The sequence below is a fragment of the Eretmochelys imbricata genome, chromosome 13, assembly GCF_965152235.1.
Source record: "Eretmochelys imbricata isolate rEreImb1 chromosome 13, rEreImb1.hap1, whole genome shotgun sequence".
Taxonomy (NCBI): domain Eukaryota; kingdom Metazoa; phylum Chordata; order Testudines; family Cheloniidae; genus Eretmochelys; species Eretmochelys imbricata.
The window spans coordinates 13,024,752-13,039,446 of NC_135584.1; the positions used below are offsets into that span (position 1 = coordinate 13,024,752).

Below are 14,695 nucleotides of genomic sequence, written 5' to 3' on the forward strand. Positions count from 1 at the left end.
AAAGGGACTACTGCAGAACAAATATTATGCAGTTAAGTGAACTAACCAGGAAATCATTTCATGTTAATATTTAACTGATTTCACATGACATGTCGACATAAGGAACAAAATGAAGGACTTAGCCTGAATTTTCCACGAAGGACAATGGATTACACATGGGATTTCTTTATTAAATTCTGCTGCAAATATCTGGCTTCTCTTGTACAAGGTGAGTTTCCATAAGCTGGGTTTTAAGATTTATTTATTGCTACATCCCTTAAGAGAACTATAAAGAATGCTTTAATTTTGACCAAAGCATTACACTTAGTTTTAAAAGTGTTTTTCAATATATTGTTTGTCTGAAAAATACAGTTCCTGTTATGTATGTTTACGAAGAAAGATTATTATATGTACAAATCAAAGCTTTAAAGTCTTCATAAAATTCAAGATCTTGTAACTGCAATTTAAGGTTTCTAGCAAACAACTCATTTTCTTACAACTGCGTAACCCAGTGTTTTATAGCTTTTGTATTAGCATTTGCATTAAACTGCAGTGCTCAAAAATTTTGTGCAGTAAACAAACGAAGATAACAGCTAATATATTAGTCTTCATAAACCATTTTGATGTTCTAGGCAGTACGGATCCAGTATTCAACTTTTTAGCGTCAAAAGGATTTTAATTTCAAAGAAAGTATTTATTTGGGGTCCAATCTAGCAAAATTTTCATTTACCTCATTTGAGGATAAGTTCCAGAACAGAAGATGTTTCAAAACAATTTATTTTAAAAAAAAGTCATAAGTAGTAAGGATATAATAAAGCGACATTCACTACTATTACTTTCTTTCAGAATGCAGGCTTAGACTTTAACATTTTCTAGAATTTTATTGCTTACTTCCCTATATAATTCTACCACCATCTGTTGTATAACTCTCTCTCTAATCAGATGATAAGCTTCATTTCAAAGGTTTTTTTAATATATATATGTACTCAGGTTAAGTGCTTTTTAACCCCTTGCTTTCTTTATAATATTTTCTCTTCTAAAGGCATTAGATTCACTGAATTATGAAGATGTGTGAACTAAAAAGTTTAACTTTAACTTCAAAGAAATACACAAGTGCATATGCAGTAGCTGATTTAGGGATACAGTGATGTGGCATGCTACCAATAGTTCCCCCTCTCCCCCACACACATACAATCCAGAAAAGTCACCACATACAAACCTTGGAATTTTAACATATTAACCAAAATTTTCAATTGAGTGCCTGAATTCAGCACCTAAAATTTATACCAAACAGAGGTGCCAAGCACCCAAAATAATCATTGACTTCAGCACCTCTGAATCAAGACACATAGGTACCTAAGTTTGAAAGTACTGGCCATAACGTAACAAACTACTCTGAGTATCAGGTATATAACCATAATAACTCTTTGCTTATGATGATACTTGTAGATATTTTTGTTTTAGTATATGCAAATTCAAGTTCACCCAGGTACAGAGGGCTTGAGCAAAGGTCCTCCACACACACTGCCCCTTTGAGGGCAGATGGAGGTATGGGCAGAATGGCTTTGCAGGAGGCTCTCCATATTGGCTCAATATATTGCCTGGAAGGTCAGATAGGGGCTACAGGATATTCATATATCCAGTGGCCCAAACTTCCCATTGAGAAGCATAGAAAGAGCAACAGCTGTTTTTCCAGCTTTCAGGCTGGTATAGTGACTGTGGAGGGCTTGTGTTTTAGCCCCATGGCCTCATGATGGGTGACCTGGAATTCTGTATTTCCACAGAAAGCTTGCCTATTCAAGCCTTGTGCAGAAAGGAGGGAATTTCAACCTGACCATAATGCTCTACTTGCCTTTAAATGTAAGCATACTGAAGAAAGTTTGCAGTACCTTCAAAAAAATTAAGTAACAACTGGCACAAGAAAAATGAGATTATAGTGAAAATAAACCACTGACACCATCACTATAATTTTAAACTAAATACAGTCACCTTCACTAAGGGGACACTGTCAAGTTACAGACATCTAGGTAGATTGTTAGCAGAGACTTCTGATATTTATATATCCTATGTAAAACTTATGTATATTCTTGTTACTGTTCTCTTGTGTCCTTCCTACTCTCAATCCTTCCATGCATTTTATCTTTCTTAGACTGTAAACTCTGCGGCCTAGGACTTTTTTTGCTCTGTGCAGTACCTAGCACACTAGGTTCCCAATCCTGACTGAGGCCAGTTAGTGCTACAATAAATAAAACAGATTACGAATATTTCCATGAAAAAATGTTAAAGTGGATTTTTCACCATTTGTTTATTTTTTACATTTGGAATTAAAATATTATGCATATTCCTAAAATGTCTAAGAAATATATACTGGGGAAGGAATCTTCTCTTCTTACATGTTTGTGAAGTGCTGTATATATTTATGATACTATACAAAAACCAAAACTTTTTATAATGCTTAGCTACTACAGTGCTAAGCACTATAGAAAAACCCAAGACAAGTCCTAATAATCTCATGCAAAACCCCCTAGAGGATGCTATTTATAGGTTTGACTGTTTTAAAGTCAGTTTAAATATAAGTAATAATAAACAGACTATAATTTGATTTCTCAGTAACTCCTCAGTTTTTAAATCTATCCATTAAGAAAAAAATTCCACCTCCTACAGAGATGTTGCATTTCCTAAGCTGGTTCTAAAGCATATAGATAGCAGTCCTATAAAAATGTATATGCTAGTGGATTTTCAATATCGTTTAATAACTTTGCATTTTCTGTCCTTCAATGCAATACTTATGCTGATGTCCAGCACAGTGAATGTCCCATGTGACACATGCCCTAGAGATCCCACCATTCACTGATTCAGAGTTACTTCTTTGTTCTTTTTAATAATTCACTCATTATAAAACAGTTTTTCTGGCTCTAAGACAAAGCCAATGCCACCCTACTATAACAAACCCTCCACCCCGTAACCCCTTCTACTGGGTACATAATGTCCATTATACTAACCCATTCTTGGATCTGTTAGTCAGTTGGCAGCAGGCTACACTTCCAGTGCCTGTCACGTTTCATTTCTGCTGTGAAAACACTTGTGTCTATCTTTCAAAGACATTCTTCTCGTCTTGCTTTCTCTACAACATGAAAAGGTTGATGCTGGTGTGAGTGCTGAATTGTTCAGCTTCAAGAGATGTAATGGGCTCACTTAAAATCATGCTTGCATATATATGTTTACAAAGTAAACATATCCCTTATGAGCCACTAAGAAAATATTCTTCTGGGACCTGATTTCCTGATGTTGTTCTTAGGCCTGCGTGTTCAGTGCATACTGAAGAGTACTGCTGACTGACGCACAGTTAGGGCATAAAGCAAAATGGATGAATCTTCCGTCTAGTGTTCCAGAAAATGGATTAATGTGCTGAAGGGGAAAAATAAGACATTCTTCCAGCTTGAAATCCTGAGCTCTTTAGTAAGGACAATATGATAAATACATTATTTGCCAAAAGTCTAATAAGATTTAAAGATTATATGTTATAGAAGATCTCCAATTTTCGACTTTGATTTGTGTTGAGTTGTGTTATCCTCTGTGTGTAATGCTTTAGAAGCTAGAAAACAACATTACTTTATTTGTCCTATTTGAAAGACATGAGAAACTTTTGTTTTAACAAAAGCATGAATCTTAAGATTGCAAGAGAGCTATGGAAAGATCTAGGTTAATAAACTGCATTGATTTTCTTTGTTCATGAGATTCTAATGAAAAATTCTGATATCAAGTGATGACAGATGCAAAATATGCTATATTTATGTGTGAAATATCAATATTTTGCTACAAGCAGTTAACTTAAATAAAGGTTAAAAAAAGTATTACATAAAGCAGTAGAAAGCATGAATGGTCTTCACAATTACATGTAAAACTTAAAAGTCCTAAAATAATATTTATCAGATGAGATTCAGTGAAATTGACAGTCTTTTCTTTTCTATATATCCTATGCCAAATACTTCAAGGATAAGGATTAATGACTTTGGGAGACTGGACTGCTGTAGTGTCATGCTTATGATCTGAGGTATCTGTAAATATATATATATATTTTCACATATACAACATGAAATTCTAAACCGTTTTGCTGTAACAGAACTGAATTGACTGATCTATACATATTAGAAAGTAAATTACAGCTATTGTCTTTTAAGGATAGGTTTAAGTAAGCTAAAAACAAGAAAATGCATTGTGGTTTTAAGTTTTGTATTCAAAAGCACTAATTTAAAAGACGTTACAGACAAAAAACAAATGAACCATGGCTCACTTTTTATTATAATGATGGTAACAAACAAACTATAGAGATACCTTTGTGGATCATACTGTGATCTTTGGCTCTTATTTTAGTAGTTTTTCTACAGCTAAAACATATCACAGAGAGAGATGTGAAGCTTTAGTATTGTCAAATCATATCTGGTATGTCCTATCTACTCCTGTCAGAGGAGCATCCATTTAATAACAGCTTAAAAAAAGACTAAAATATTAAATAACTCTTGGGCTGACAGAAGAAAAAACAAAAATACAGCTAATGTAAATAATAATTGGAATCTATGGAAAATGCAACAGCGGATATGTTCAGCTCCTTGTTGTCAATAAGGATGAACACAGGGTGGGGGAAACAAAGTTAAAGTTTATTTTAAAATGTGACACTTATTCCTAACTGCCTTCCCATATTGGTGCTTGTGAAATTTAGCACTTCTATGCAATACTAAGAATACAATTTCTGCATCTACAAATGCACAATTCCTTTAACAGGTTAAAGGAATTAAAACACTATTTTCCCCCCCTTTTAGGTAATTTGAAGTATGTTTAATTGAACTATGGTCAGAAGAAAGTTTCTAGAGAGCAAAAAATGAACCAACTTGATGCAACAAAATCAGGATTTTTAATGTGCATTGGACTCTGTATTTTCATCTTCACTTTTATCTATGTAAGAAACACATTTTCTAAAGAACCAAGTGAACAAAAATCCTTCCCAGATACAGCAGAATGTGGTGTTTATCCAGATGAGCTTTGTTCAGCGCTTTTTGAGGGGAAAAGTGCAGCACCTCAAATTGGAAATTTTTGTCAGATGATTCACCAACCTGAAATGCCTGACTGCATACGGACTCCATGCAATTGCTCTACAGTCTTGAAGACTCTGCATTTTATAACAAGACCACTGTCTGAAGAAGAAGGAAACTTCTCCTTGGCATATATCATCACAATTCATAAGGAGTTAGAAATGTTTGTGAAGCTACTCAGAGCCATTTATCTGCCTCAGAATGTATACTGCATACACATAGATGAAAAGTCACCACGGTATTATAAAATCGCAGTGCAAACACTAGTTAACTGCTTTGAAAACATTTTTATTTCATCAAAAAGAGAAAATGTTGTTTATGCAGGATTTTCAAGATTACAAGCTGATATTAATTGTATGAAGGATTTAGTTAATGCTAAAACTCAATGGAATTATGTTATTAATTTGTGTGGCCAGGATTATCCCATCAAAACCAACAAAGAAATTATACAGTACATCAAAAGTAAATGGAATGATAAAAATATGACTCCTGGGGTGGTCCAACCTCCTCATATGAGACATAGGACGCATCTTAGTTACAAAGAATATGTACATTCAGGAACATCCTACGTGTATCCAACCAAGAATAAGAAAGATGATCCTCCACATAACTTAACTATATATTTTGGTACTGCTTACTATGTACTCACTAGAAAGTTTGTGGAGTTTACACTGACTGACGTACGTGCAAAAGATTTGCTTGAATGGTCAAAAGACACATACAGTCCAGATGAGCACTACTGGGTCACACTGAATCGTTTAAGTGGTAAGACGCATGTTATTTATACCATGAATTGCCTCCTTGTCCCACATTATTATGACATTTCACCCCAGGAGGGTGATGAGGTTCCCTTTGGAACCCAGTGGTGCCATTGTATATCACCTGCAGAGGTTATTTCCTGCATCCTCAGTGGATGTACTGCAGTGTCCACATCCCTGATGGTTTGGGAAATAAAAGATGGAATCTTGAAGTAAAACAAGTCTCACAAATGGCAGTGCAGACCACTAGTCACTGGGCTAGAAAAATGCAGCTTTTATGCATGTCCCCTACCCCCCATCTATTAATGACTTGTTCTAATCGAGTAATAAATTGGGCAAACCTATTAGATACTTCCATTTTCTGTTATTTTTAATATTGGTAAAATGAAGAAACAATAAGGCAATACTTTTAAAAGACTGCTTCAAAGAATCTAAATTATTTGTGTTACATAGGAAAAAAATCAAAAACCCACAAAACTCTGTTTGGCTTTGGTTTTTTTTTTTTTTTAGATGCTCCAGCTGCTACACCAAATGCACAGTGGGAAGGAAATATACGAGCTATTAAATGGAAAGATCAAGAAGGAGTTGCACATAATGGCTGCAAAGGTAATGTGATAACTGAAAACAGAACTAGGCCCTTTCAAAACATATTGTATTTATGAAATACCACTATCAGATAAATTGATGCACTTGCTCTAACATCCATTGCAGCATAATTCTTATGTTTCATAACTATCCATGAAATGTCTCAGTCATGGATATTTTATTTTTAAACTATCAAATAAAAGCAACCATACTAAATTACTCTCTTATACCCAGTCCAACTATCTTTCGATATCTTAGAATACTGCAGACTGTTACAGTACCTATTTAGTAAACTGTTCTTTTAACCCCCAACTAAGAAGATATTTCTATAATTAAGTGAGTTAATGACAGAGTTCCACACATTTTACGTTTCAGTAGCATTAAATCTTAAACTAGTGTTTTTACAAGCCACTGCACACTCACATAATTCCCACCTATTAAATGAACGTGTATCCAGTGCACTAACCTTAGTAGCTCCAGTCTTAAACAGAAGAACAGATTTACTTGTCATCCATTTGACAAATATGCATGTTGAACGAGTGAGTGTGCATGTGCCCATAAGGTAACTCAGGGTTGGCCTATGTGCAGTCCAGAAAAATAGGCAAAAATGCAGAAATATAGTGATGTCTAAAGAGCAGTTTGACCCTGGTTGAGTATTCAATCACCCACTTTCATTTAAACCTGCAACTGCCATAAACTAAGCATACAGGAAATTTAGGTACAGGATAAACCAAGAAGAATGGATTGTTGTATCCCAGAGGAGAGCATGGAATCAGACCACCAACAGGTCAAGTGAGCAACATGAAGCACTGCAATGTGTCACTGAAGCAGCAAGTCTGAGTACAATGTACACCCCTTTGCCTAAAATCAATAACAGTATGTAGCCCCTTGTTTTCATAAGTAACTAAACAGTAATATTCTTTAGATTTACTTGAACCATGCTTCATAAGCAGATATATCTATTTGTCCTTTATGTTAGTAGCACCTTAAAGTATTTTAAAAAATATCTAATTCACTATTCCCCATTTGTGTATCTTCTGCATTTCAGTCAGCTGGGAATTGTTAATATATTTACATTTTGTCTTTGCAGGTCATTACATCCGAGATATTTGTGTCTATGGACTGGGAGATTTACAGTGGATCATTGAATCACCTAATTTATTTGCCAACAAGTTTGAGCCTACAACATATCCACTTGTTATAGACTGCCTAGAGAGACGCTATAGGCTTAAAGTACTGCAGCAAGCTGAAGTCCCACTAGAAGCCCACTGGCATTTTCAGGAAAGTAACTATTTTAACATGAAGTTGAATGTCTGAGCCTACTGAACATCTAAAATATTGAGGGGAAAGAATGGGAAGAAATTAACAACATGTCTTTTAACAAGTGCAGAGTTCTCTATGTAAATTATATTTAGGGAAGGTGATATCAATCCAGCTCCTGTTCTGTTGTTCACCAACTACCATCTCTGGGAACTACAAACTGTAAGAAAGTTCCTAACCGTGTTAAGAAACTCTTAATTACTGAGTAGAGTACAACCACTATTACTTCAGTACAGACTTCTTTTGAGAAAGTTCTGAAGAATATGGACAAAAAGATCAGAAGACAAATTTTTAATAAGGGAAGAAGTGGCTTTTCCCCTTATACCTGAATAAACTACCATATGATTACATATGAGACTTATCAAAGAGAAGCAGAAAATTCAAGCTACTTCTTAAAATGATTCATTCAATGGGGAAATCATTGTTCTATATGTCCCTGAAGAAAGCACCATTCAAGTTGCTGAAACAGAAAATAAGAAGCACAGACTAAAATCTTAATATTTTGTCTTTGTTCAAAGTTAAAGTGGTCTCTAACTATATCTAGTAAGTAACTTATTTTGAATCAAGGGAGATGATTATGTACAGTAGTCTTAAAGGGACAGTGTAGGTTGAAAACATTCACGGAGTTGTTTTTTTAACCTAAGAGTTACAAGTAACGCCTAAATTTCTAAAACTGAAAGTCAAGTGTCAAGTGATATGTATACATATACATACACACACGTGCTATTTTCTCAGTTTATTTTGTGTATTTGTCAGCACTTTGTATATAGTCAATTCCACTGTTTTGTTGATGGCCCGTTGCACTTCCTGGCTCATGCACTAGCATGGCAACATCACTTATGCACTGCTCTGGTGGAAGCTTACATGCATATTTTTCACTGGAGGGTATTTATCAGTAGCAGAACTGCTGTTAGTTGAGTTTGGAGCTGGGGGTGCACTCTTTTCCTGAGATCTCTGAATGGAACTGGAAAACAATGGGAGCAGGGACAGGGCAAGAAGGTACAAACAGTACCTGGGGTTTGGGAGCAACTGAAAACTGGGCAACAGGCCCATACTTCCATTCCACAGGGTATGTGCCTGCAGATATATGCAGGCAGCCCAATTCTTTCCAACACCTAAACATAGCTGTAGAGTTCAGAGAATATCTAGCCACATATGGACATGCACACCACCTCCAAATCCATTTGTGGACTAAAGGAAGCACTGTTCTGCATCTGGAAGGTGGAGTCCCCATCCAGACCCTATGAACAACCAACAAACAGGCAGTAGCGCAAGGATTCCACATAGTTTTGGGCAAGGACTTGTCTTCACTTCTTGGGACTCCTCTACTAGTTCTGGGGAACAAAGCAGTTCTTCTCTCCTTAAGCCCCTCCTGGCAGGCCTTACCTCAATCCTGCACTGAAATGACCAGGAGTATGGGGCACAAGTCTGTTTGGGTGTGTGGAAAAAAATGTGTGCAGTGGCACCTCAGTCCCATGACCCCAAATACACTCCTATATTACCTAGAAGTGAACTTTGACCTAATAAAATACATACTATTATTTACACATTGCACATCTAGAGACTTCCATCTAGATACTATTTTTTTTCTATGGCTGCCAATGGGTCCTGCTTCTTGAAAATTTTAGAGGCATTCAATAGACCTTTGCTGTGCTCTGCTATTTATTTATGTATGGTATTTAATGGACTTCTGCCATGCTTTGCCAAGCACTTTTAAAATCATCTGATACCACTCTCTGGAGTTCCTTTTTCACTCGTCTCAGTCTCCCCATATTATTTCTCTGGGGAGTTTATAGGGGCTGCCTTAAATTTAACCCATTCTCTAGCATGGTACTAATTTCTTCATATTTAAATTCTGAAACCCTTTTAATGCCATTTCCCTAAATGCTAGCTTATGACCCCCACACTAAGGGGTGTATACATTACATACTCTAGACGAGCGGATCCAAGTTATGGCACGACTATTTTGGGGTTCCCCCAAGAACTCAGTTCAACTCCAGTCTCGTCACTTAGCTTCCTTTGTCAGGCATACAGCAAAGTTGCACTGAGTTGATCAGACTCAAGTGTCAGGGGTGGATATATGGCACACATCCAAAGTTACCCAGCATACCTCTTCTTTTATTTAAATTTACCCATTTGCACTGCATCATACATTTTGGGGTTGGCTCTGTGACTTTGAAAGAACAAACCCCTATACAGCATGCACTGTCCAAACACTACTGACTTTTTACCTCATTTTATATTCCAGGCTTACCTTATCCATTATGACCTTGTCCATTGTAAATGGTTCCCTGGGTGTCCAGACATTCTGTTTCTAGCTTGATGATCCATTTACCTCCCTAATCCTGCCTCTCAACAAATAAGGCCTCACGCATGTCCAATTACTCATGTCAAGTCAGACCTATACCTGTGAGGTAGCAAAGTATTATTCCCCCCTTTCCAGATGCAAAAACTGAGCCACAGAGAGGGTAAGTGACTTACCTAAGGCCACAGTGATTTCCCTTCCTGAGGTTGAGTTTGGAGCTGAGCCATACTATTGAATGGTTTCTTGGCAGCATGGTTTATTTGAAAAGAACTTTAACATAAGCACTGAGCGTCTGTTTCCCTATTTATTTAGCAAATCAAGAAATTCAAACTCTGCCTCCATAATTATCCATGGCATAAAAAAAAGATCAGAATACAACTTAGTTATTTAAAAATACATTGCAGCATAAATCTTATGAATTTCATGGTTTAGAATCACAGGATAAACTAGCAAATGCCTTTTCTCAAGAAAATTCAATAGAAGAACATTTTTCACTTTGTTTAGACTGATTGAAAACTAGGGATTTTTGTCACGTGCATCAGTCATAACAAAATTAGCTTTGAACCATCTCTTTAAATACCATTATAAAACATTAGGTGTATTTATCTGCTCTGCACAAAGTTTTAGAAAATAAAATGTAATGATCACAATCATTTTGTTATTAGAGCCACTATAAAGGACTCACAGTGCATAGCTTGCAAGTTAACAACCCAATCTGCCATCCTTATTCACAATGAGAAATATCTTTCTCCATAATTAATTAAATTAGTGGTTTACTTGTGTAGCAAGGAATCAATTAACATGTGTATGGATAGCAGAATCTGGCCCTAACAGAATAAAACAGAGAAAAAAGATTTAGTTTACAGCTGACATATGTACATAAAAAAGCCTCGTTAAAATAGTATTAAGGTACGATTTAAGAATGGGCAAGCCAAGAAGTTCAGAGTCAAGCCTGATCCTTCCTTAAATGGCTCTTCTATATTTTATATAGTTTAAATGCAAAATTCTCCATATAAAAAAATTGGGAGGGAGGGCAAGAAGTCATCTAATGTCGACACAATGGGGCAGTCTAAAAAAAAAACATTTCATCCCTAACTCTCAATTGGCACAATCTCGTTAAAGTAAAAGCCTTAACAGTATTTTAACTGAGTGTTTTCAACCACAATTTTAAAACAAGTCATTAATGTGACTGGGAGCTGAGAACAGCATTAACATATATTTACGGAAATTTATTAAATGCACATTATTGTTTTTTACCAGCAAATTGTTCAGGGTTGTTTAGTCTCATGTCAATCTGCATTTACTGACTTTTAAAAACTGTTGACTCAATAAACTTCAATCTATCATTTCAATCTTATTATGTACAAGGAAACAGTATGCTGTATAATGTATCAGAGATGCACTGATTCTATGGATGAAAGGCATTTGAAACACTTCTGAAAGTTGTTGCACATGTGCAACAGCTGTGTTTTCAAGATAAGCATATTTGTGTATGTTTAAAAGGCATTATTTCAAATAAAGTACTATATCAAGAGTGTATTAAAATTTGTTGAAAATGAAACATTTTCAAAATAAAATGTTAAAGAAATGCAAAAGATGGCATATAAAACCACCACCTTCTATTTATTCACATTTACCTTACCACAGCTTATGATAAATGTTATATTTAAAAAGATGACCCTGGTATCAGAGAGCCTGTTATATATTGCAAGGATAAAAATAGAATCTTAAATATGGTTTTGAAGAACATAATGAAACTTGTATTTCGCTAATTTATCAAATCAATGGAACAGAAGTACATTGTTCAAGGTTCTGCCCACTCTCCCATCCTGTCCAATATACATATTAATCCCCTTGGTCCCTTCAAGTTCAGTCTTTGCTCTGCAGGAATGCTTGAATAATATTGCCAACTGTATGCATTACAGCCTTCCTACTGAGTGCTTGATGAAGTTGTGATTGCCTGCCTGAGGTGGCTCACATCTCCATTTGCTCCTCCCACTTGTTATTCAGAGGGGTATAACCAAGTTAAGAATCTTGATTTCACTTTTGACCATGGCCTGGCCTACGGTTGCCAACTGTTTGATCACAGAAACCTAAACACCCTTGCTCCGTCTCTTCCCTGAGGCTCCCCTCACTCCATCCCCCCATCCCTTAGTCTCTCGTTCTCCCCCACCCTCACTTTCACCGGGCTTGTACAGAGGGTTGGTGTGTGGGAGGGGGTGTGGGCTCTGGGCTGGGAGGTGGGGCCAAGGGGTTTGAAGTGTGGGGGCAGGGCTCTGGGCTGAGCCTGGGGCAGGAGGTTGGGATGCAGAAGGGGGTGTGGGGTGCAAGCTCCAGCCAGGGGTCACTTACCTTGGGCAGCTCCTGGGCAGAGGGGTTAAAGGCAGGGTCCCTGGTACCCCGCCGCTCCCAGAAGCGGCTGGCACTTCCAGCAGCGGCTCCGTATGCTGCCCAAACCCGCAGGAGCCTCCCCCCAGGGCAGCAGGGACGTGCCAGCCGCTTCTGGGAGCGGCAAGAGGCGAGGCAGGGCAGGCCTTAGCCCAGCTGCTCCGCTAGACTTTCAGTGCCTAAAATCTCTGAGTTTGGCTTCAGTGGCCCCCGGGAGATAGGACGTGATTCTGGGAGACTCCCGGTAAAACTGGGAGGGTTGGCAACCCTATGGCCCACCCATGGAAGCCTGAAACATATCTGACACTGTAAAAAAAGTGCTTTTTTTGGTTGTGCCATTGCATCTTCACCACTCGATGACCTCAAAACAGCAACACAGACCACAGACTATAGTGACAAGCCTGGTTTACTGTAAACCTCTCGTCAGTCCTCTCATTGCGGCTACTCCTTCACCCACAGTTTCTTCAGAATGTTGCATCACAGTTGCTCCAAGGCTTGAGCTACCATGATCACATTATGTGCGCCCTGTATGCCTTATAGTTGGTGGCTATAAAGGAGAAAATTAAAAATCAGTAGTCCCAGTTTTAAAGTCTTAGACCCTAACGGCTTTGGACCCTGATTATATCAAGGTCTACTTACTAGTGGAACTTGTTCTAATGCTCTTACTAAATGCCTTTGAGATGACCATTATCAACTTGAAAACTAGCCATTTTCTAAAAAACAGAGTTAAAATAATTTCAGCTATTATACCTGTTGCTAAATCACCCTGTTAATCTCTGCAGCTTCACAATAGTTTCCTTTTTTATAATGTTTTTTCATCCCGGTTGCTACATGAAACATTCACACAAAAACAGTAGAATGACTGACTACACAGGAAGAGTATGAAAATGTCCATTATATGCCAAGTACTAGCTCATCAGCTGGTATCAGTCAGGATAGCTCCATTAAAGTCTGTGGAGCTACAGCCTGTATAAAAGTGAAGATCATGTCCAAGTTGCTGACAAACAAACAAAAAAACGAGTCAGGAATTTTTCTTCCTTCCAACTCCAAATTTAGTAATCTGAGGTACTATTTGCAACATTAGTAGGTGACACGATTCCAGATCAAAGTGCAACTGAAAGCCTCTCTTTTTACAATTGCACAATTCCTTCTGAAGTTGACAGGAAATCATGCTGCTGTTCTGTTGGATCCTGCATTGTGGAACACACCTCCTCGAAACCTTCTCATTTTGTGTTGTCCAACCATCCAAAGGTGCTTCCTCCCTCCAAAAATGTTTCTGTTCTTCCAGTTCCTTTCTTTTTCCTCTTAAAGTCATATCCTGCCATTGATATTTTAGAAGTATGGCATCTTAACTGATATTATATTTGTTTTCTCCTTTTCTGCGGCAGTTCCAGGGTTTTCAAAAATACTATTCTGTATACCACTCAATCAAATGAAACGCTTTTTAAGTATTTAGGCCTATTCTAGAATCAGAGTCGCTCTGGTTTAACTATAAATTGGGTGAAAAACTGATTTAGTTAAACCAGTGCACTGTGGACAATCTTAACCCAATTCAAATCAGGTTTATATCAATTTGTCTTAAATTGATTACATTTAAAGGTAATTAATATAAAACAGATTAAATTGTATTGAGTGTGTCTAGTTTTTCACTGGTTTAAATCACATCTTTGGTAAAACTGGTGCAAATTTTAACACACACAAGGTGTAACATTTTCGAAAGAACCTAAATGATTTAAGAGCCTAAATCTTTTTAAAAAAAGAACAGGAGTACTTGTGGCACCTTAGAGACTAAATTCTTTTAAGAGGTTCTAAGAGCTCTCCTGCCAACAAACAGCAGCTACGCTGTCTCGTTTAGTGGCACGGCTGTAGCGGCACAGCCGGGTCACTAAAAACTGTATAATGTACACATAGCCATAGTTGTTCAACAGGTTTCACATTTTTAACGGCAGCTCTGACTTGAATCCTAAAGCAGTAGGAGACAGAGGTGTGAAGAATGGAAAAACTGTGTAAAATCAACTTCAAAAAATTCTCAAATGTTAACCATTGCATAGTGCCTCTAGTAAAGGAAAGCAGCAATGACAGTTGCCTATTGTACTCTTTCCTGTTTTGTTAGCAAAACAAAATACAAACCAGGACTTAAAAAGTTTCCAGCTACAGCAGAAGAATTTAGATGGGTAATATATTTGAGATTTGCTTCATGCAAGGTATTTGCTGGGAATTAATGAAGTTATTTCAGTGCTGGGGGACCCTTGTCAGAAAAGAAATGCAAA

At 37.1% G+C, this 14,695-nt stretch overlaps 2 protein-coding genes across 3 annotated transcripts in view; one reads left to right on the forward strand and one right to left on the reverse strand.

Annotated features, from left to right (window-relative positions):
• Positions 1-14,695, reverse strand: part of RTF2 (replication termination factor 2) — a 52,937-nt gene that overhangs the window by 24,382 nt on the left and 13,860 nt on the right. The window lies entirely within an intron of this gene.
• Positions 40-9,186, forward strand: LOC144273514 (putative beta-1,3-galactosyl-O-glycosyl-glycoprotein beta-1,6-N-acetylglucosaminyltransferase 7). The gene is made up of 5 exons (XM_077832136.1): positions 40-208; positions 3,975-4,033; positions 4,800-5,834; positions 6,338-6,433; positions 7,503-9,186. The coding sequence occupies exons 3-5, from the start codon at positions 4,859-4,861 to the stop codon at positions 7,727-7,729; spliced, it is 1,299 nt and encodes a 432-aa protein (XP_077688262.1). The 5' UTR covers positions 40-208; positions 3,975-4,033; positions 4,800-4,858; the 3' UTR covers positions 7,730-9,186.